Source organism: Onychomys torridus, chromosome 4, assembly GCF_903995425.1.
Source record: "Onychomys torridus chromosome 4, mOncTor1.1, whole genome shotgun sequence".
NCBI classification, from domain to species: Eukaryota; Metazoa; Chordata; class Mammalia; order Rodentia; family Cricetidae; genus Onychomys; species Onychomys torridus.
The window spans coordinates 139,121,649-139,145,725 of record NC_050446.1 but is presented as its reverse complement, the minus strand read 5'-3'; the positions used below and the strand labels follow the sequence as shown (position 1 = coordinate 139,145,725).

The window sequence follows — 24,077 nt, the reverse complement described above, 5'->3', positions numbered from 1 at the left end:
TGAATAAACATACTATGACAATTAGAAAATTATCAAATTTATAGAAAAGTTGCAAAGACAATACAAATAACCTTTCCATGAACAATTTGAGAATAAGATAAATAAGAACTTTCTCATGCATAACTGTAATATGACTTTCAAAACAAGGAAATCAATATTCATATATCACTTGCCATCTAACCCTTGGACTCCATTGCTGCTTTGTTGAAATTGTTCCAGTAATGTCCTTTATAGCAAGAGGGCTGAGATAAATGGAACTAACATAAAACATATAATATTAGTATATTATATATGGCTGCTATGTCTTTTTAGTCTCCGTCAGTTTAGACTAGTCCTTCAGACTTTACTCTCATGGTTTTAAAAGGCTATCTTTCTAATCTTAACAGCCAACAAAATGTAACCTAGATACTAAACTAAAATAAATTGGTTGCTGTTTATTTTATACCAATGTATATTCAGTTAGAGATTCTTAAATATGATATCTATATTGAGTGAGCATCTATCCATAAATACTCTATTAGCCTCTAGCAGCAAAAGTTTTAAACTTTTTGATATTTATAGGTAAGTTTCAGATACTACAGTGAGTACTTAGGTGATAAACAAGAAAAATCTGGTCTTTGTCTTTATGGAGCTCACACAATTGTCAGCTGCAATCTTCTTTAGGAATGAACTGTTAGAATCAATGTGAAACAAGGAAACAAAGAAATGTAAAAAAGGAAATTATTTCAAGGGAGAGTGTGGAGATGTGGAGGGCATGTCTCTAGGAGCAAATGGCTATACATGTGCTCCCGTGACTTTTGAAAATGCCAGGGACTATTTTTCTTTAACATTTATTTATTCATTCATTCATTTGTTGTTGTTGTTGTTGTTGTGTGTGTGTGTGTGTGTGTGTGTGTGTGAGAGAGAGAGAGAGAGAAAGAGAGAGAGAGAGAGAAAGAGAGAGAGAGAGAGAGAGAGAAAGCCAAGAGACAATTTGTTAAAGGCAGTTCTTTTTTCCGTTGTGTGGGTTCTGAGAATTGAACTCAGCTTGGCAGGCGTGGCAGCACCCTTACCCATTGAGCCATCTCACCAGCCACCACGGACTATTAAAGTTGACTGTTAAAGGTCTTTCAGGAAATTGTCAAGCAGTTGAAAACATCACGGTAACTGTGGTCTTGGCCACAGTTTGAAGTTCAGAGTAGATGGGAGTGTCCTTAACTTCCCACAGAATGCTTGTAGAGGAGTGGAGAGTGATTTCTCCATGTTCATTGGTGCAGTGGAGTAAATGGTCTGGAATTCAAAACTTGGGTCCTAGTTACAGGTTTATATTTAATCCCCTGTGTGACCTTAGCAAGCTTCTCCCTCTGGATTTCTTGTAACTTTAAAATGAAAATAGTAATACTTATTCTACCTACTGCTAGGGTAGTTGTGAGGATCAGGTTAAGGATGACCTTTAAATCGGTTATATACTGTAGTCATGTGAGGAATAAACTGCACCTGTATTGATTTATCAACATGTAAGCAGGTATGGCATTACTTTTCTTTGATCTTTATATCAACTAAGTTTTCCCTCTACCCTATGTAAGCAAGTATTCAATTGCTGTGTAAGTTTTATATTCTGGATCTTCCATGAATGAGCCCACTGATCCCCTGTAGAAACTCAGGAACATTTGTTGACCTGACTCCAAATTCAGCTTGTTTCCAAATCCTTTTCCTTTCTGTGTCTACATATTTTCTTTGAAACTGATTTAGAGAATTGCTCCCCTACTGGGAAGGAGAAAAGAACTAACAAGTTTAAGATACACTAGAGATTTTCTTGTCTAACACCAGCCTTTCCCCTCTTCCAGATCTCTTTTTCCATCTTATATTTCACAGAGGAAAAAAAAATAGAGCCTGAGTTTGTGCAAATTCGTATATTGAATTAGGGATAAACAGTAAATCTAGTCTAGTAACTCCATATTAGAACTTGGGGATCCTGCATTTTTACATGCAAAAATAAGCACTTGAAAATCCGAGTGCTGGGATTAAAGGCGTGTGCCACCACAGCCCGGTGACATTGTTTTAAAATATAGGAGAAAGGGTAATTATGAAAGAAAGTGGGAAAAGAAAATCCTCTCCAGATTTCCTAATAGATCAGTTTTAGGAAAGATTACATACAGAAATTGAGGAACTGAATTTTTAGTCTTTTAAAATTTCTTACCAGGCGGATCTCTGTGAGTTCGAGGCCAGCCTGGTCTATAGAGCGAGATCCAGGACAGGCACCAAAACTACACAGAGAAACCCTGCCTCAAAAAACAAAAACAAACACCAAAAAAGGTTCTTTAGGAGTTGGGGATTTAGCTCAGTGGTAGAGCGCTTGTCTAGCAAGGACAAGGGTTTGGTCCTCTGCTTCAGGGGGAAAAAAAAAAATTCTTGGCTAGGCCTTGGTGGTGCATCAAGGAGGCAGAAGCAGGCAAATCTGTGAGTTTGAATTCCTTCAACCATACAGTTCTCAGAACTTTAACACACTGATTTTCTTTCTTACCTTTCCCTCTGGCTTTGGAAACATTCCCCTTTGGAAAAAGCCATGCTTATTTAGGAGGAAAACGTCTTCAATAGACATCTAGAATATCAAGCTGCAATGTCCAATGTGATGACTACTAACCACATGTTATTTTATATTTAAAGCATATTATATTTAAAGTAAGATTAAGTAAAACTTTCTGGTTTTCTCACACATTTTAAATGTTCACTAGTTATATATGGCTAATGGCTACTATGTTGGACAGCACCACTTTTGAATAATGTGGTGTGCTAGGGAACCCCAAGGCCATCACTTACCATTCCTGTGCCTTAGGGTAAGACTGGTAGCTCTCCAAAGCTCCATTCTTCTTTAACCTTGGTTATTTGTGATTCAATGGTGGAGGTTTGCACCATCCTCCTTTCTTTCAGCCTCTCTGCTACAGTGAGAGCAGAAGTTTGCACAGGGACCATTAGGTTGCTAATTTGTCAAATCACATTATTTCCCCTTCCTACTCCCTTGGTAGGAGAAAATGACCTGAGGATATGTTTACATTAGAGTTCCTTACATTTGTGCAATACTTTACGGGTCATAGAACTCTTTCATGTTATTTCATTTTTATAGTTTCAAAGTATTCCTTTTCTGTTTTTGTTTTGTGTATCTCTGTGTAACAGCCCTGGCTGTCCTGGAACTCACTCTGTAGACCAGGCTGGCCTCAAGATCTTCTGAGTGCTGGGATTAAAGGTGTGCACTACCACACGAGGCTCAAAGTATTCTTATTCTTCCAGGCATGTAATGTTATGCATGTAATCTCATAACCCCAGAGGTTGAGGCCAGTTTGGGTTAGTGAGATTTGGCTTCAAAAGACCAAAGTTTGGAGATGTAACTCAGTTCTAGAGCATTTGCTTCACATGTACAAGACTTGAGTTTGATCACCAATACTACTCAAATAAAATAAAAAGAAGTTGGAAGGCCTTAAAGTTAATTTTAATAATCCTCATGAATATAAATTATACCAGGGATTTGTAAAATGAGAAGTCCAAGATTGGAGCGGTGGCACACACCTATAATCCCAGCATTCATTGGAGGATTACCAGGAGCTTGAGGCCAGATGAGCTACATAGTAAGACTCTGTCTCAAATACCAAAACGCTAACCAAAAAATACCAATGCCACATTCTCTGGAGAATCATCTAGTACAAATAGCTGTATGTTTAGGGAGGGTGTCTTAGAAACTGCATTATTAGCATTATTTGAGCATATTTTGAGAAAGACTGGTTTTGCTTGGTTCTCATGACAGGATTTGATTTTTAATATTTCTGCAAATCTTAAAATTCTACATGTTACCTCAGAGTTAGAGAATTCCCAAAGGAGCACATCCTATCTTTGGATACCTCTGACACTTAGAAAGACTCTCTGTAAACCCAGCTCTCCAAAGAGACCTAACTACTCCACTTATAGTTAGTTACATAGTGCTAACCTGCTTCATTCCCATAATAATTTTTCAGAATTATTAGTTCATTCAGAAAAATTTATTAATACCTACCATAAACAAGGTTCCGTGCAAAACATAAGGGATTCAGCAGTGAACAAGACCAACTTGGCCTCTGCTTCAGGAGCTAGGGGAAACAGCCAACTTTCTTTCATTGATTTATTATTAGTTTTGGTTGTGTGTGTTTCTATGGTGTGGATATGTGTGCATTTTCATGTGTGTGCAGGTGTATATGGAGGCAAGAAGTCGACACTGGGTGTCTTTTTCTCTGTTGCTACCTCACCAATTCAGTAGGACTAGCCAGCTTAACAAGCCACAGAGATCCTCATCTCTTTGACTTGCCAGGTATTCAGACACACGCTACTGCACCCAGACATTTTAGTGGGGACTGGGCATCCTAACTCAGATACTCATGCTTGTACGGTGAGCTCTTGACTAACTGAGCCAGCTCCCTAGCCCCAAAACAGCCAATTTTAAAAGTAAATCACAGAAGTATAGCTGAGAACAATACAAAGAAAACAAGCAGGATGTGATGATGGGAAACAAGAAGGGCTGATGCTATCTAGAGGTGATGAGAGAAAGTCTCACTGGGTAGTTGACATTTAAACTGAGGTCTGCAGCGCAAGATAGAACAATTCACAGAACTAAGGAAAGAGAGTAAATGAACATGGTGTTCTGTCTACAAGAAGGCGATTGTTTGGAGCCTTAGAAAGCGGAATAGGAGAATGGTACAAGATGAAGTAGAGGAAGATACAAGGGACAGGAGTTTGGTTTTCTTTCTTATGTTGTTATGCTCAGATTTCGGGGACCCCAAAAGACCACCACAGAGACCTAATCCTGCGTGTAAAGGCAAAGAGCCTTTATTTCAAGCTCCAGAGCTTGGTCCCTCTGTATGTCCGACACAATGGTGAGGCCAGAGAGCCCTGAGCTCAGGTGGAGTGGGGTTTTTAATCATAGCAGAGGTTGGGGTGAGGGGATTTCCAGAGTTCAGGACCCTGATTGGCTGACAATTGTATAGGGGTATCTGTAAAACAAAAAATAGTCCAGGCAGTGGTGGTGCACACCTGTAATCCCAGCACTTGGGAGGCAGAGGCAGGCGGATCTCTGTGAGTTCGAGGCCAGCCTGGGCTACCAAGTGAGTTCCAGGAAAGGCACAAAGCTATATAGAAAAACCCTGTCTCAAAAAAAAAAAAAAAAAAAAAAAGCTAGACTCAAGGACATCTGGCCACCTTTTCTAATGGTTGGAATGTGGAATGTTTGGGATGTCAGGTATTTCCTCACTCCTGGGTAGATCCCTGGGTGGTATCAGCTTAAGGCTTTTCCTGAATCTGGGTGTTGCCTGCCAGTAAGCCTGTCACGGAAGCTGTGTCTAGGCCCCTAAGCCTGTCAAGGCTGTGTGGTCAAGCTATTTTGGGGTCCCTCCACAATGTAATGAAATCAATTGATGAATTTTAGGCAGGAGGCTATGTGGTCTGATACGTTTTTCATTGAGCATTCTGAATGTTGTGTAAATAAAAGGGGGCAAGAGTGAAATGGGATATTGTCTGGAGGCCATTGTGGTCATCCAGGCAACGAATAAAAGTAGTTATAACTGGGTGAAGGCAACAGAGATAAGGGCTATCTTAAAATTGCTAGGGCACCCCTCAATAGCCCCCCCAGATAAACAGTTGGTTAGTGCTTCTCTCACAACAGGTTTGACTTCTTATTGGAGTGCTTGTTCTTTGCACAGCCTGGCCCACTAGGGTAGAACTTCCCCCAAGACAGTTCTATGAGTAAACCAGTTTTCTCGTTTATCTTTTATGGGGGGCAGGGTATAGGAGGAGTTTAGTGCATGCTGGGCAAGTACCCAGGCCTACCACCCATCTTTCTCCCAGTCCTTTGGCCCCATTTTATGCTTTATTTCCTGGTTGTAAGCATTTAAAATCTCCAATCTGATGCCTCTCTTCTCATAGGAAGAGAGGATCTCTAGTCTTCTCTGTTTTTAACCACTTACCAGTCTTCTGAGGATTTGACTATGACCTTGAGTACCCTGTTGTGCTGGCCTTAGTTGGAAGAGGCAGAGAAAGAAAATGACCCTTGCCCTCTGGGTTTGATAGGAAAAATAAGACCCGTGTAAATGCAGTACAAGGTTGTGTGTGTGTCACAGGAAAATGGAGTAAAAGGCACTGAAAGGGTGAAAGAATTTTCAGTTTTGGGGGTAGGTGGGGAGAAAGAGAGACTAAGAACGATTTCAGGGAAGATGTTCATTTTGAAGGGGAGGAGTGTTCTTCCATGGGATAGTCAAGGATAGCCTCACTGAGAATGCAATGTTTCCTATAATTCCAGCACTTGGGTGGCTGAGGCAGGAGGACTGCTGTGTGTCTAAGGCCAGCCCAGGCTACATAGTGGTTCCATCCTAGCTTAGCTACAGAGTGACACCTAGTCTCTAAATAAATAAAACAAGCCAACATTTCAGCGTGATTTGAGGCTGAAGAGCAAGCCATGTGGTCATCTAGGGGAACAGCGCTACAGGTAGAAGATAAGGATTCTGGGGTTGAGGGTTTTTGTCAAGCACTAAGCAGTCATGCGTATGGAGCCGAGGGAACTGAGAAGGAAGACAGAACAAGAACATGTGGGTGTAAAAGAGACTAGAGCATGTAAGAATTAATAGACTGTTGGAAGGGCTTGACTCAAAACTGTATGAGAACTAACCTGAGTGTTCTGAGCAAAAGAATAACACCCCTGACTTACCTAGTGGTGGTTTTGACAGGGACAGTAGAAATAATTGTGAAAACACACATATATACATATATATTTAAAAGTTTATTATTTATGTGTATGTATGTGTAGCTCTGCATGTGCCCAAAGAGGTCAGAGAGGTGTTAGCTCCCTGAAGCTGGAATTACAGGTAGTTGTGAGCCACCTGAGGGGCCAGCAATCAAACTCAGGTTCTCTGCAAGAACAGTATGCACGCTTAACCACTGAGCCATTTCTCCAGCCCCTAAATATATTAAACCAACAGGGGTTAGAGTACAGTTGGAGGGTATATAGAAGGGCTAGTTTGAAAAGACTCTCTGTGGAAGATTCCCCAGAGGAAGAACATAGGAAAGATCTAGGGACTGTGTGTCCTGTGTTAGCCCACTAAACACATGACCTCCAAGTGAAGGGCAGCTAGTAAGGTTTATGGCAGAGATTCCCAATCAGCAGTGCATCAATTAAATCTCTCATGAATAGTTCTGTTTGGGGGTTGGGGATTTAGCTCAGTGGTAGCGCACTTGCCAAGCAAGCGCAAGGCCCTGGGTTCGATCCTCAGCTCTGGCAAAAAAAAAAAAAAGTTAGGTTTGGTTTATGGTATTTTAATTTTTTGAAAACTAGTTATCAGTACTTAAATTTTTGACAAATATATTCCACACCTTAAAAAATAACAACATTGAGCCATTGAACGAAATTTAACAGGAGCTAAATTTAGGTACTGGATGCCAAAGCTTGTATTGTGTTTTCTAGTTGATTTCTCTATTGTTGCCCCTAAACTGAGGATAAATATAGTTTTACAGATATTGTTGCTCTCATATAGGAAAGCTAAGAGGAAAGGAAATAATCTCCTGTCTCTGTCAAATTTTAATTATGTGACCTACTTCACTCATTTGCCTGGACATGGTTAATTTTTTCCCATCATGCTGAGAATTGAACCCAGGACCTTGCACATGCTTGAAAAATGTTCTGCCACTGAGCTACATCTCAAGCCAAGTCCTTGTTAATTTTTGATCTTGCAGTTCTCCTGTGGGAGAAAGAGGACTGGACTCTGGGTCCTCGTACCTCTTCTTCTGCAACCACCCTCTGATCCCAACCATAGCTAACTGTCTCTTTGAATCTCAGACTTAGACCAAATTAACTGTTCTGTAAAAGTTCAAGGATCCTAGTGGGCTTTGGATCTTGAAAAGGCCAGTTTTTGTCCTTCCCCCTTCTAACTAGCCGGGTCCCCAGCCTGGTGTCAGTGACAGAAAGAAGACACTGGAATGAGTAATGTACCTATATCAATAATATATAGCTTGTGCACATAGCCAAAGAGAGGAACACTGTGTGTGTATGTGTGTGTGTGTGTGTGTGTGTGTGTGTGTGTGTGTGTGTAAGTGGGTTCATGTAAGCGGTGCATATATAAGCTGTGCACATCTGTTCCTAGTCATCATCCATATACCAAACTTTATTTTCAGTGCTAGAGATGTAGCAGTGAACAAGACAGGCTAGGTCTCTGCTCTAATGAGGTCTATATTCCTGTAAAGGACATGAATAGTAACAAGCAGGTAAAATAAGTGAGATTATTTCAAATAATGGAAAGTTTTATTAAAAAAATAAAAGCAGAATGATTTGATGAAAAGTTTCTAAAAAGGCAAGCTGTGCATGTAGGGGGTGTGCAAATGTACTTTCAGACAGACTTATGTTTGAATTCTGGGTACATACATTTATGCTTATTTGTGTGTGTAGCTCAGCAGCTATTGTGAGTAGAATATTTCTATATTTGTATATATGGCTTTATTCAAGTGTATCTACAGAGGTGAGCTGGTACGGGGTACACATTGGGGATGCATGCATGAGGACACACATAGCAGCATTCAGCTGTAGCTGGAGATGTTTTGAAGTTTCTGTAGCATTTGTCAGTGGGCAGCTTTTCTGCTTCTGGCATTCAGGGACATTTGCCAGCTTCCTCTCTCCTTGTTCTGTCCCATTTTAGTAACCTTGCTATGCTTGGCTTCTCTTAGCCCTAGGAGGGTTAAAGCCAAGGAGAAGATAGTAACTGACTCATCAAGCCAGAAGCTGGAAAGAAGTTGATAATTTCTGTGTAACTTCTCCCAGTAAGAAAAGGCCTGACATCCTTGCCAATTGAATCCCTTACACTGTGAGGAAATAGTCCTGACTTGAAATGAGAAGATCTGAGGATCTATTCTTGGCTCTGTCACTTATTATTGTGTGACCTTGGCTGGCTAGTTCTCTCTAGGTTTCCATTTCCTCCTTCATAAACACTCTGGATAATAAAGAAGGGGAGGGAGCACAGAACGGCTTGTCGGGGGTATTATATAGTATTGCATCTGGAGGAGGAGAGCAGAAGCAATGGAATGGTAAGACGTGTGGGAGAAGTGAGCAGGCTCACCACCAAGCCTGATGACCTGGGACCCACATGGTGGAAGGGTGGAACCAACTCCCCTGGCTGTCCTATAACCTCCACACATATGCCATGGTATGCATCCTTCCAAACAAACAAGCAAAGAATTTAAAGTGGAATTTTAAATGTGGAGGTAGACATGAACTTTGTGTGTCAGGAAGCCAGAAAGACTCCACTTAGAATAAAATTTAAACTTGCCACTCCCACAAGGCCTACCCGATTTGACTGGCTCTTAGCTCTTGTTCTCATCTGATCGTTTGCTCACTATATTCCAACCACTTTGAGTTCCTTTCTGCTCTTTGAATAGGCCTCAAGACCTTCCCGTTTGATGCTTTCTCTGCCCAGAATAGTCTTCCCAAGAACTGATATGGTTACCTATTTCTTATAGAGGTCTTAGCTGAAGTAGCACTTCCCCAGGCTTTCCCTGACACTCCTACCTAAAGTGGTTATCTCCTAATAGTTATCAATATGTAAAATGCGCATATCTTTGGCCCCAAAATTGCATTTCTAGTAATTCATACTGGGGATATATTTGCAAATGACATATGAATAAAGATGACCATTGAATTATTATTTGTTAAATATATAAATAGTAGATAAGGAAAATGGAACCATTTGTTTGTTTGTTTATTTATTTATTTATATTTTTTCTGGAGCTGAGGACTCTGAACCCAGGGCCTTGCACTTGCTAGGCAAGCACTCTACCACTGAGCTAAATCTCCAACCCCTCTTTTTTTTCTTTTAAAGATTTATTTAAAGTCTTTTTTTTTTTTTTTTTTTTGGTTTTTCGAGACAGGGTTTCTCTGTGTAGCTTTGCGCCTTTCCTGGAACTCACTCTGTAGACCAGGCTGGCCTCAAACTCACAGAGATTCGCCTGCCTCTGCCTCCCAAGTGCTGGGATTAAAGGCGTGTGCCACCACCGCCCGGCTTAAAGATTTATTTATTTATTAGCCTGGCAGTGGTGGCACACACCTGTAATCCCAGCACTTGCACTTGGGAGGCAGAGGCAGGCAGATCTTTGTGAGTTTGAGGCCAGCCTGGTCTACAGAGCAAGATCCAGGAAAGGCGCAAAGCTACACAGAGAAACCCTGTCTTAAAAAAACCAGTGTGTGTGTGTGTGTGTGTGTGTGTGTGTGTGTGTGTGTGTGTGTGTTGACAGGGATGTAAACCAGAGCCTCAGGCATGCCAGGCAAGTGTTCTACCACTGGGGTACAATTTTAGCCTTTAGTTAATATATACAAGCAATAAACTTAACAAATGTTATATGTATAACTCAATCAGCTTGCTTTTTAAAAATTTAAACATATCCCTTGGTATTATTCTCTATCAGGAATGGTTCTGGGGCTGGAGAGATGACTCAGTGGTAAAGAGCACTGGCTACTCTTCCAGAGGTCCTGAGTTCAATTCCCAGCAACCACATGGTGGCTCACAACCATCTGTAATGAGATCTGGCGCCCTCTTCTGGCCTGCAAGCATGCATGTAGGCAGAACACTGTATACATAATAAATAAATAAATCTTTAAAAAAAGAAGCAATAATTAAAATGCCATCATTTGTGTAGAAAATTAGACTATGTAAGAATACATTGCCAGGCGGTGGTGGCGCACACCTTTAATCCCAGCACTCGGGAGGCAGAGGCAGGCGGATCTCTGTGAGTTTGAGGCCAGCCTGGTCTTCAAAGTGAGTTCCAGGAAAGGCGCAAAGCTACACAGAGAAACCCTGCCTCGAAAAACCAAAAAAAAAAAAAAAAAAAAAAAAAAAGAATACATGCGCATAGACAACTTTGTCTAACAATTGTGTTCCCTGAACACAGCATTGTTTCCTAAACTCTACTACCCCATGCTAGTCTAGACTATAAGGAGCTTATCCCTTAAAAAATGTCTAATATTTTAAATTCAGTTTTGTTTGTTTGTTTTCAAGATTTATTTATTTATTACGTACACAGAAGAGGGCACCAGGTCTCATTACAGATGGTTGTGAGCCACCATGTGGGTGCTGGGAATTGAACTCAGGACCTCTGGAAGAGCAGTCAGTGCTCTTAACCTCTGAGCCATCTCTCCAGCCCCTTTTTGTTTGTTTGTTTTTTGTTTGTTTGTTTGTTTGGTTTTTTCGAGACAGGGTTTCTCTGTGTAGCTTTGCGCCTTTCCTGGAACTCACTCTGTAGCCCAGGCTGGCCTTGAACTCACAGAGATCCGCCTGGCTCTGCCTCCCGAGTGCTGGGATTACAGGCGTGCGCCACCACCGCTCGGCCTAAATTCAGTTTTTAAATTTCTGCCTCCACTGGTATCCTAAGGATCTTATGAATGATGCTAAAAGTATAGACTTCTTTCCAACACTCTAAGCAGCCAGAGATGACTTTGAATGCTTGATCCTTCTGCCTCTACTTCCCAAGTGCTGAGACAGCAAATGACTAGAATTTTTTATGGGTTTTGTTGTTTGTTTTAGACAGGGGCTTGTACTATATCCTGGCTTGCCTAGAACTTACTATGAAACCCAGGTCTGGCCTTGAACTTGAGGCAGTTCAACTTGAGAACTTCCTACCATAGTCTCCTGGGTAGTGATATTACAGGAAGGAGTCACTACATTAGGCTTTAATTTAGACTTGATACCTTATAAAAGACATATATTGCTGAATCTGGTAGCACACATCTTTAATCCCAGTACTTGGGAAGCAGAGACAGGCAGTAAGTTCTAGGCTAGCTTGGTCTACATTGTGAAGTCCAGGCATGAGACCCTGTCTCAATAGTAGCAACAACAACTACAAGGCACATCTATTGTGTCATTTTTCCTTAATACTACCCTAGGATAAAAGAGAAGGGCTTATCACTCCATTTTGTCAACATAAAAAATAAGACTCAGAGGTAGCTAGTATATGTTCCAATCTCATAAAACATGCATAAAAGTATCTTGAGAGGCCAAAGTGTCTGTTCAGTCAGCTCAAGATGTGGTATCAAGGGGCTGGAGTGATGGCTCAGCAGTTAAGAGCACTGGCTACATTTCTAAAGTATCTGCTGTGTTCAGTTCCTAGCATCCACATGGCAGTTCACAGCCATCAATAACCCCAGTTCCAGGAGATCCAATGCCTTCTTCTGACCTCCGGTGCAATAGGCTGGCAAGTGGTACACAGACATACATTCTGGGGAAGCACCATACACATAGACATTTTAAATTAGTTAATTAGAAAAAAATTTAGGAAGATATAGCAGAAGATTCACTGACAGGGGAGTGTGAGGCATTGGTATGAGCAGATGGAATTTTGTGACTGCTCCTGTCTTGTTTATGAGATAATCAGAGCTGTGTCCCTAATTACTGATTCTTTCTGATGTTTCTCAGGGAGGGCAATGAGCCAGGGGAGACCACCAAGATCACATACTGTGAACTTCTGGTCCAAGTGTGTCAGTTCAGCAATGTTCTCCGTAAACAGGGTGAGTATGGGGTGCAGGAGAGGAACTGGAGGACCTAACCCTGAGCTCTCTGGGGAACTGGAGAGAAAGAGAACAAGAAATGGAAGGAATCTGGTATCAGGAACAGAAAAGTTAGCTGGGAGGGGCCCTCTGAGTGGGGGGAGTAAGGAAGAGCAAGAAAGGTCCATAGTTCCTGTTCGGTGTCTTTTTTTCATAGGTGTTCAGAAGGGTGACCGAGTGGCCATCTACATGCCTATGGTCTTGGAACTCGTGGTGGCTATGCTGGCATGTGCTCGCCTTGGAGCTTTGCACTCCATTGTGGTAGGAGCGTGGGCTGGGGATGGGAACCAAGGGTGAGGGACAGGATTCTGGTAAAGGAAATTGGACCTGGATGGTGAGGGATTATAAATATAGGTCTAAATCGGTTATTCAGCATCTTCTGGAACCCTGGTTTAGAGATGCTGAATTTCATGAGCACCTTCCATCCTTCATCATTCAATCCCTAGCCCTCACCTCAGGGTTTGTTTGTTTGTTTGTTTGTTTGTTTTTTCCAGTTCGCAGGCTTCTCTGCAGAGTCTCTCTGTGAAAGGATCTTGGATTCCAGTTGTAGCCTTCTCATCACCACAGGTGACTAATTCTTTCACCCCTTCTTCAGACCCTCCTACACCTCAAATCTGGTCTCCTTGTTGACTTGGGGCTACTTGGGATGGAGGGTAGGGACTGTTTGCCTGCCTTCTCCTCATCTCAGCTGACTCTTTGTCAGCCCAAATTATCTAGAAGAACCAGAGTCAAGAGGCCTATTCAGGAAGGGCCCTGTGGACATTAGGCCCACTGGGGAGCATGGTGTGTACTAAGGCCTGGAATGTTTATTGCTCCCCAAAGATGCCTTCTACAGGGGGGAAAAGCTTGTGAACCTGAAGGAGCTGGCTGATGAGTCCTTGGAGAAGTGTCGAGAGAAGTAAGTGAGCTCACCTATGGCTACTGACTTGGGTTGACAGGATCTCTCTCCATTGCCAGCTTCCCTTTGTCCTTGCTGTCTACTCCTAGAGGGGCATGGGAGCATCTTGCCAACTTCTTTTAGTCAACTGGACCAATACTTCAGCCTTTCCTTTTCTCTAGGGGTTTCCCAGTGAGATGCTGCATTGTGGTCAAACATCTGGGACGGGCAGAGCTGGGCAAGAATGACTCCCCCAGCCAGTCTCCCCCAGTTAAGAGGCCATGTCCAGATGTGCAGGTGAGTCTAACACTACTGTACTCTGCTTTGGGCTCTAATTCCCTCTCTCTTCCTACCCAAGGAGTTCCTATTCTTTCCCTTGGCTTCCTCATCAGAATACTGAGATCTAGGAACAATTCCAGGAAAGCTTCCTCTAATAGGGCTGGCTGAGAGCAAGGGGTTTTGGCCTTGAACATGGGTAGAGAAGGAACTTAGCATGAGAAACTGTGAAGGATGATAGGCAGAGGGGACCCTTAGGGCTTAGGCTTAGGCTTGGGTTGGAAATGGGCTGACTTGGGTGACTATATATACTCATTTTGATTGGACTGAGACTTGAATGAGCTACATTTGTGGCTTTGGATCCATACTTCTGCTGAAAGCTTGAGGAAAGTTCCGTTGACAGCCTACAGTTTGGAGGGGCATAGATATATAAATTCTGGGGTCCAAAAGGATAGAGGATTACTTAGATTCTTTGATTTGAAGTCTCCTAAGTAGTGTTGGAGCTAGAGAGGCTAGTATGGGACTAGGGAGATTGGGAAGCCCAATCAGTATTAGAAATTCTGGGCACAACAGGGCTTAGGGAGATGAGGCTGAGGGGCTGACTAGTAAGAGGGCAGCTGGGAAGAAAGAAGGCATCTAGGGGTTTAGGGAGCACTCACCCTTCCCTCTCTCACCTCTATCTTTGGACGCTGCTCATCAGCCTTTCCATTCCATGGGCTCTTAACAGGGTAAGCTGAAAGAGAAATCCAAGTGCATCCGACCCCAGGTATCCACTTCTTCACTACCCTTGGTCACTGCTTCGCTGTGTGCTTGTCTCTGTGTTCATCTGCTCTCTGTCTGTTTGCTCCAGTGAGATTGTTGACAGCTAAGTCTGTTCCCTTTGTTCCTGGGCCCTTTGACATCCATGTTATTCAAAGGGTTAAAAATCAAACGTCTGTTTCTGCCTCTGTCAACTTACATATAAAAAGGATCTCAAAGTTAGCAACAGCCATCCCAGTTCACTCCTGCTGCATAGATCCTTTGTGGGAGAGGGGACTAGATAATCTGTGAGAAAGTATATGCTGTGCATTTAGCAGGGTGGGGTAGGGTGGGTGGGGTGGCTAGAGCCAGGAAAGACAGGAAGCATATGGAGGAGGTACAAACTCTGACCTTGAGATTTTAACATCAAGTTGGGAAATTAGACCTATATTATAAAAAGAAAAATACGTTTTGTATGGGACAACGGAGAAGAAATTCCTAAATACATTTATATGCAACTTGGAATTTATAAACTATACATAATTCTGACATAATTAAGTACTACATTCAATAAAAGTCACACTGTAGGTGGCACTCAAATCATATTAGTATGTAGCAGGGGCCTGGAGTCCAGGGGCCAATATTTAGCTGTATGACTTTAAATAAGTCATGTCTCCTCTCTGTACTTCACTTTTTAAAAAATCAGTAATAAAGACATGATAAATGATTAAACCAAATGGTTTCCATCCCTAAACCAAAATATAAAGGCCACTGTTCCTGTGAGCTCCGTCATCTTCACAGGTTCCTTTGACTCCTCCATAGTCAACCTCTTGTGCTGGAGGCACATACTAGTATGTGGACACAGACCTGACTTCTGGGAAATGTTTTCCTTATGAAATTTAGTCAGCACTGGGTATGGACTCATCTTTTAGCCCTACACTGGGGAGACAGAGTCAAGGATCCCTGTGAGTTCAAGACCAGCCTGAGCTGCATAATGATTTCCAGGCCAGCCAGGGCTGCATAGTGAGACCCTGCCAAAAAAAGAATAAAAAAGAAAAGAAAAGAAAAAAGGAAGGAAGGAAGGAAATAAACAAAAAAAGCTAAATGAAACTTCTTTTGAAAGAGGTAACAAACTTGGTGTTTTGGAATGTAGGCTCTGGAGCCAGACTACCTGGGTTCAAATTCTACCTTGCTTCACTTTCTCTCTATATAAGGTAAAGACAGTAACTGTACTTATAGGACTTTATCACTATATGTGGTATTTGGCATGTAGTAACTATTCAAAATATATTAGATGCTGTCACTGCCCTTAAAAACATCAGACAGGCCGGGCGGTGGTGGCGCACGCCTGTAATCCCAGCACTCGGGAGGCAGAGACAGGTGGATCTCTGTGAGTTCGAGGCCATCCTGGACTACAAAACGAGTTCCAGGACAGGCTCCAAAGCTACAGAGAAACCCTGTCTCGAAAAACAAAACAAAACACAAAAACCATCGGGCAGACTGTCAATTTCCAGAAGGAAGACTGAGATAAACAAAGAAATAAATAAATAAAAACAATAACATTTATTGTAATTCAGCCTCAAGCAGCAAACTCCTGGGTTTTTGTTTTTTGGAGATGAAAGTAAAATCAGTTAAAAAAATAAAACCAAACCAAACCAAAACCAAACAAGCAAAGACAATTCGTTAGTCTCACAAAGTTCAGGTCTGCTGTGCGAAAACTGTAGTGGAAGCTGCAGAAGCTGCGGCAGGCCCCCAGGCTCCTGCCTTAGTGTGCAGTCTGCAAAGAAGGGCCTGGTCCGTTGGCAGGTGTCCTTTTCGACCAGGCCACTTACATACTCCACATTCCCCTTACATACCTGCTCATCGCTAAGACTGTCTGGTCCACGGACAAGAGCCAACTCCTCAGTTTTTATTTTAGAAAACGTAACCTCTTTCAAGGCCATGGGCCTCATAGGTACACATGAAATCCACAAGCAATGTTTGCTTCACTAACAGCTCATTCTGCTCCCTGGTGCTCACTATCAGCTCCACACCTGGAGTACCACACCTATTCTACTCCTCCCTATACACACAAACACCTACAAAGGAGACAGTGTTATAAGATTATAAAAATTCTCTCATTGCCAAACCACAGTGTAACTGTGTCTTACCACGACAATTCAATGTACTATAGACCATTTATGAAGAATGTTGACATAGTTGCACTTAAAATCATCAATACTCTCAGCTCAAGTAATAATTTAACAGGAAAAAAGTATCCATGTGACATTGTACACATAAACTTACACAGATCTTCCACCAAAAGATACTTTATGTTTTCTTGCTGGGACAGCTTGTCTCTCTTCCTTCTACCACCCACCACACCTAAGACAGGGTTTCACTGGATAGCCACAGCTGACCTGGAACTCCCTATGCAGACCAGGCTGACCTTGAATTCAACATGCCCCTGCCTCCTGAGTGCTGAGATTAAAGGCATATGCCACCCTAACCAACCTATTATTTTTAATGACACCCTCACTTAGATCATTTTTATAATGCTCATATTCTCTTGAGTAAAGGGCAGGTAATTCAGAAAAACAGGAGTGGCTAGAGAATCATTTTCCAATTTATCTAGATATATATCTGATACTTTGGGATAAAAAAACAAATATTCACACAACAAATTAGTATATGCCTATGTATTAGAGAAAGAAATTTATTTAACATTGCTCTATCTACCAGTCAACCAGGTCCACTGAACATTCAGGAATCTGATAGAAACAGACATAATGGCACATACTTGTCATATGGAAGCTGAGACTGGAAAACTGTAGTTGGAAGCAACCCTAAAATCTCATCTCAAAATAAAACAAAAATAATTTACTATGAAAAGGCTTTAATATAGCCAAAGCAACCCCAAACATTCCTCACCATCTTAACCTTTTCTCCAGTGGTCATTAAACTTCCCTAACCTTTCTGACATTAGTTAGTCCCTCTCTACCTCAACAATCAGAGGCCTGCTGTTATTGACAGCATCATTCTCTGTTGACAGGTTATTTATAAAATCCTGTCTGACCTTTAGGGCACAGGGAACTTTCTTTGTTTGGAGTCCCTTAATGGGCTAGAGAAATGGCATGGAATTAAGAGCACTTGCCACTCCGGAGGGGATGGGACTCCCACCACTCACATCAAAGGGCTCACAACCACCTGGAACTCCAGTTCCAGGGGAACCAAAGTCCTTATCTTGCATTCACATAGCACACACACATACACATTAGTAAGAAAAAAAGAAAAAGCCAGGCATGGTGGTGCATGCCTTTAATCCCAGCACTCGGGAGGCAGAGGCAAGTAGATCTCTGTGAGTTTGAGGCCAGCCTGGTCTACAGAGTGAGATCCAGGACGGCCAGGGCTACACGGAGAAACCCTGTCTTGAAAAACCAAAAAGGAGGAAGGAAGGAAGGGAGGAAGGAAGGAAAAAAGAAAGAAAGAAGAGAAAGAAAAGGAAGAAAGATGAGTGACTTCCCATGGTCATATGGCAAGAAGAAGGAACTCCAGAGTAATTTTAGAGACATCTAGAGAATCCAACTTCACCCAATGGAATTTAGACTGGAAAAACTAGTTTTCAGAGGTGACACAGTCAGGAAAAGAGAATGGTGTCAAAGGAGAGGTGAGAGAAACTTCAGGGTAGCAGATCCTGAATCATTATCAAAGGCAATCAAGCATAGTGGGACATCCCTTCCCTGAGAGGAATCCACCTTGGTGCTTCTCTACCAACTGGAAACAAGACTTGCTGCTGAATGGAGCCTGTCTCCTGAAGTAGGGGCTGCTGTGGGAAACCTTATTGGTTCCATTTCTATAGAGACACCAGAGAACCTCCAGAACCGGATGGGATCCAAACACATAGGGAAAAAAAATTTCTGAACGCAAATCTGTTGGGCTCTCTTGCTGTTAACTAACAGGTTAAGTGCTCACCTATAGGCAGTGACTAATGTTTTTCCAGTTGTGTGGCTGTCTACATCCCCGCTCGTGTGCCACCAGTCTTACGCACATATGTGTGTATTCGGGCTGTATATGCATAGTTACTTATCCAACAAAAATGTCTCTGAGTGTCAGCTACAGTACTAGGTGCTAAGGCTATGGGGGGAAATACAGATATGCCACTGCCCTCCTAGAGTGTCCTATCTAGTTGGGGGAGATAATAGTCAAGAAAACAAAGTAATTGGAAATATGTGCTGTAAGGGAAAGAAACCAAGTGTTGTGGTGGGATGGGAGTCTGTCAGATACTGTTCAGGGAAAGTCTTTCTAAGAAGGTGGTATTTCAGCTGAGTACTGAAGGGCTGAAGGAGCCAGAAAAGTGGCGTTCTTCAAAGTACAGGCAGGTAAGGGGAGTTCTGGAGTAGAGCGAGAATGGCAGAGTAGGTCTGTTCTCTCTGCTCCATTGTACCCTTGCAGGGCCCCTTCTTTTCCTCTACCCCTATATGCAGGTGCCAGGTAGGGGTGTCTCCTGCTTCTGTCTTGAACTTTTTACATTTCTTCCTGCCCATTCCTGTTTTCCTCTTCAGATCTCCTGGAATGAAGGGGTTGACTTATGGTGGCATGAACTCATGCAAGAGGTGGGGGATGAGTCTGAGCCTGAATGGTGTGATGCTGAGGACCCACTCTTCATCTTGTATACCAGTGGCTCCACAGGCAAACCCAAGGCAAGTGTGTGTGTGTGTGTGTGTGTGTGTGTGTGTGTGTGTGAGAGAGAGAGAGAGAGAGAGAGAGAGAGAGAGAGAGAGAGAGAGAGAAAGAGAGAAGGGTGAAGAGTGAGTTTCTGAGGAAGCCCAAGCTTCCTCAGACCAACAGAAATTATTAGATGGAGTACTAGGAATCTAAGTGATGCATGTGACTCGGATTTCTGAGAACGTAAGTGGTCAGTACATTTATGTGACATCACAGTGCGGTAAAGGAGGTGGAAGAGAGACACATGCTATGAAAGGGCATCACAGGGTTAAAATCTTTAAGAAGGATCTTCTTCCACTTCTGTTCAGGCTCCATTTATTGGTCAATAGAGGAGGACACAAAACCCCAATCTGAGGCCCCATTCTCCCCACAGGGTGTGGTGCACACAATTGGAGGCTACATGCTCTATGTGGCTACAACTTTCAAGTATGTGTTTGATTTCCACCCGGAGGACGTGTTCTGGTGTACAGCAGACATTGGCTGGATTACTGGTCATTCCTATGTCACCTATGGGCCACTGGCCAATGGTGCCACCAGTGTTTTGGTGAGATGGGAGCTGGGACATGGACAAAATTATTCTGGGTGACTACCTCCCAAGGCTCCTTAGTCTAAAGATGGGAGACTTATACAGGGACCTACTTCCTAGAGAAAGAAGAATCCCGAGGGTTTGTATATCCTAGAAAGTTTCTTGGCTTGTGTGATCAGAGGGTAAAGACATAGTTGGTCAGAAAGGGTGAATACTGAACCTGAGGGAATGACAGGGGAATGGAAGGACTATTGGGAAGGGCCAAAAATAACCAGATTTCATTGGGGTCAGTTTGAGGGGATCCCCACATACCCAGATGAGAGCCGCTTGTGGAGCATTGTGGACAAATACAAGGTGACCAAGTTCTACACAGCACCAACAGCAATCCGGATGCTCATGAAGTTTGGAGATGAACCTGTCACCAAGTGAGACCCCTCCCCATCTGCTGTCCCATAGGTATCCTTCAGAGCTGCACTGTCCTGTGTGTAGTTTCTTTCTGTTGTTTCAACTTCCTGACCTGGAATAGGGAGGGGCAAAGGAATACTGAATGCATGTGTATTTTGGCTCCTAGTGGTACTCAGAACTTTCTTCTCTTCCACTTTCCTGCCCAAGGCATAGTCGGGCATCCTTGCAGGTGCTGGGCACAGTAGGTGAACCCATCAACCCTGAAGCCTGGCTGTGGTACCACCGGGTAGTAGGTTCCCAGCGTTGCCCCATTGTGGATACCTTCTGGCAAACAGAAACAGTGAGTAAGGGATTCAGGAGCTTGTGGCTTGGGGATAACATAGGAAAACTGATTCAAACCCCTGATCTCTGACTTCCACAGGGTGGCCATATGCTGACCCCTCTCCCTGGTGCCACACCCATGAAACCTGGTTCTGCTGTGAGTAAAGTGCTTCTCCTGGTCCTAGGCTTGGCAAGGGATAGGTTTTAGGGCTTTGGGCCTATTAGAGAGTAAGATGCAGGGCTGAGAGCTATGAGGAACTCGGGGCTCTGGGCTGCTTGGAAGTTGAGTCAGAGTTGCCTCATTTCTCTTCTTGGATTGGGCGTCTCATTTGCTTTCAGTCTTTCCCATTCTTCGGTGTAGCACCTGCAATCCTGAATGAGTCTGGGGAAGAGCTGGAGGGTGAAGCTGAAGGTTATCTGGTGAGAATCTGGGATCTTTGGGAAAGGAAACGGGTCTGTTAATGATCTTTTAGACTTTATAACCTTATCGTTATAAATACGGTTGAGAGTTTTTCCTCTGCTGAAAGACACCAGTGGAAATCCATCCAAATACTTTGCCTGCATCTTAAAGCCTTTTTAGAGTATGTCCCCAGGCTCATGATGATGCTTTGGAGTCATGAAGGTTTAGTCCCAGTTCTTCCTTAGACACCCATTTCTAGATTAAGGAATCTTGGTAGCATAAAGAACAACCATGCGGGCTCTGGAGTCAGCCTGCCTGTATCTAGACCCTGACTTTGCCTCTTCTGTGACTTTAGACAAGTTGTTACCTAATGCCTTTGAATGTAATCTTCTCATTTTCAAACCTGGGTTATAATATGTATAAATAATGGTACTTTACCTCCTGTGTTTTATTGAATTAGATAATCCATACAAAGGGTTAGCCTGGAACTGAGAAGTCAGTGCTCATAGATGTTAGCTGATACAGTTTCTGTATAGTACCCATCAAATCCCATCCCATTTCACTTTCCCAAGGTCAAGTTAGGAACAGAAGCAGGACTCGAATCTAAGCTTTCTTACTCAATCTAGAATTCTGCTGACACAGAATACTATTGATTAGAAATTACTACTCACTCATAGGTTCTATTTTTATAGACTGTTTTGCCTTTTAATGGGACCTGCTTTTCTGAGGAATTACCCACTAGAAACCCCAGTTTTCCAGATGTTTATTACTCACAGAACACTGTGCTGGGCAATTTTCACAAACTATTAATTTAACCCTTATAACTTTAGAGTATATTTACTTTTATTTGCAGAGGCCGTATAGAATTGGGATTCTAGGCCAGGCTCATCCATCCCTAAACCCTATACTTTGCACTACTTCTCAGGGATGGCATTTAGGGGTATTTTCCTTCATGCTTAGCAATGCTATGGTTGTCTTCCTATGAGATAGGATGTGATCACTGTACCTTCTGCACTCCTCAGGTGTTCAAGCAACCCTGGCCAGGGATCATGCGCACAGTTTATGGGAACCACACACGTTTTGAGACGACCTACTTTAAGAAGTTCCCTGGCTACTATGTGACAGGAGATGGTGAGCCTTGGCTGTCCTGCTGCCAGCCCTCTCTCCAAAACATATGCCTTCACTTTCCATTTTCAGAAGAGTTGGCTAGGGGTGAGGAGTAGAGAAAGGAGTATGTCCTGATGTCCACATCTGGTATCCCGGAGAGCTACAGTAAGGCTGTAAGAGCAGGATGAGGACTCAGAGAACTTGCTGAGTGGTTAAGAGCACTTGCTGCTCTTCCAGAGGATCTGAGTTCGGTTCTCAGCACCCATGCCAGGTGGCTTACAACCACCTGTAACTCCAGCTCCAGAGCATCCAATGCCCTCTTCTGTCCTTGGTGGACACACACACACACAGTGGACATACTCAAACAGAGATATACACACACATATATAAATAATAAAGAATAATTTTTTCAAAAGAGCAGGAATGAGTATTGCAGGAAGAGTCTCAGCACATACCATCTGAGATTAAATTCTAGGGAAAACAGGCTCTTATTCTCCACTCCAGTGCTGTGTCACATTTGGCCTCATGTCCGGAGCCTGTTTGTTCACTGTCTGTCTTCCAGTTCACCCGTCCATCAGTATTGATTGAGTGCCTCCTCTGGCCAGGCACTGATCTAATGAGTACATGGTATATTACTGTGAATAACACTGTCACATTTTCTTATCTTATGGGGCTCACATTTTACTAAGGAGAGGACAGACAATAAACCAGTTTTATTGGTTATGGGTTAGTCACAGGTAGAGATAAGTGCTATGAAGAAAACAATGAGATAGTGCCTCCAAGCGTAGTCAGAGAACAAAGGCCTGAGGGCTGAAAAGCGATCAAGCATAGAAAAATCTACAGTAAGATTATTGTAAAGAGTGGCTACAACCTTGAAATCCACAAGGAATGGACTGGAGCCTGTGAAGCTGGACTGAAGTAAGCCTAGGGAAGAATGTTTCATTAAGTCAGAATATAGGTAATAGATAATATAGAGTCATGTAGATGGGGTAAGTAGTCTAGATTTTATTCAAAGTGCAGTGTTACTTGCCTAAGCATGTACAAAATGCTGGTTTCTGTTCCCAGCATTAAACAGGGCACAATGCAACCTCAGCACTTGGGAGGCAGAAGCAGAATCAGGAATTCAGGACCAACTTTGATACATAGTGAATTTGAGGCCTGCCTGGGGTACATAAGACCCTGTCTGGCCAGGTGGTGGTGGCACACACCTTTAATCCCAGCACTCAGGAGGCAGACCAGACAGATCTCTGTGAGTTTGAGGCCAGCCTGGTGTACAAAGTGAGTTCCAGGAAAGGCGCAAAACTACACAGAGAAACCCTGTCTCGAAAAAACAAAAAACAAACAAACAAAAAATAAAAAAGACCCTGTCTATAAAGGAGAGAGTGGGTGGAGATATAGCTCGGTAGTAGCATATATGCCTAGCATACCTGAAGTGTTAGACACGCACGCACGCACGCACGCACGCACGCACACATAATGGCAGATGGGGCGGCAGCTAATTTGGAAAATAATTTTGAATGTTCTAAAAATATACTTGAGATTGGATATTATTTATTGCCATGGAACAAATTATGCCCTAAGATGGCAGCTGCAAATAACACATTTCACATAGTTTCTTGAGGATCAGGATCTGGGAGTATCTTGGTTGGGTGGTTCTCATTCAGGGTATCTCATGGGTTAGAATCAAGCTGTTAGTGGGGGCTGTAGTCATTGAAAAGTTTGACTGAGCCTATGGGTCTGTTTACATGCTGGCTCATATGGATTTGGGCAGGAATCCTCAGGCAGTTATAAGCCACCATGGGTGCTGGGAACATGGGTGCATGGGTCCTTGGTCCTCTGGAAGAACAGCAAGTTTAGGCAGGATCTCTCCATAGGGTTACTCACATGGCACCTGGCTACACCCAGAACAAATGAGAGAATATGACCAAGATGGAAGCTAAAATATCTTCAGTAAGCTTATCTCAGAAGTGACACCTATCATTTCTGCCAAATTCTGATCACATAGACTAATGCTATATAACGAGAAAGGGCTGTAGGGCTATAAAAACTAGGAGATGAAAATCAGAGGGGCCATCTTGGAAGCTAGTTGCCAAGACAACAAAAGTGGAAGCAGGAAAGCTTGTTAAAAGATTACCATAAGCTACTGTAGTAG

General features: G+C 42.8%; 1 protein-coding gene across 4 annotated transcripts in view; it reads left to right on the top strand.

Annotated features, from left to right (window-relative positions):
* The window catches only part of Acss2 (acyl-CoA synthetase short chain family member 2), a 43,487-nt gene that overhangs the window by 15,787 nt on the left and 3,623 nt on the right, over nucleotides 1-24,077 (top strand). For 2 of the 4 annotated variants that reach the window (XM_036183749.1, XM_036183747.1), the window contains exons 3-14: nucleotides 12,441-12,532; nucleotides 12,729-12,832; nucleotides 13,066-13,138; nucleotides 13,394-13,469; nucleotides 13,631-13,745; nucleotides 19,004-19,141; nucleotides 19,540-19,710; nucleotides 19,984-20,117; nucleotides 20,305-20,437; nucleotides 20,519-20,575; nucleotides 20,758-20,838; nucleotides 21,841-21,949. In XM_036183749.1, the coding sequence (XP_036039642.1) occupies nucleotides 12,441-12,532; nucleotides 12,729-12,832; nucleotides 13,066-13,138; nucleotides 13,394-13,469; nucleotides 13,631-13,745; nucleotides 19,004-19,141; nucleotides 19,540-19,710; nucleotides 19,984-20,117; nucleotides 20,305-20,437; nucleotides 20,519-20,575; nucleotides 20,758-20,838; nucleotides 21,841-21,949 (1,283 nt within the window). Of the gene's footprint in view, nucleotides 1-12,440; nucleotides 12,533-12,728; nucleotides 12,833-13,065; nucleotides 13,139-13,393; nucleotides 13,470-13,630; nucleotides 13,746-14,451; nucleotides 14,491-19,003; nucleotides 19,142-19,539; nucleotides 19,711-19,983; nucleotides 20,118-20,304; nucleotides 20,438-20,518; nucleotides 20,576-20,757; nucleotides 20,839-21,840; nucleotides 21,950-24,077 lie in introns of all 4 variants that reach the window. The other 2 variants (XM_036183746.1, XM_036183748.1) reach the window with 2 other exon arrangements.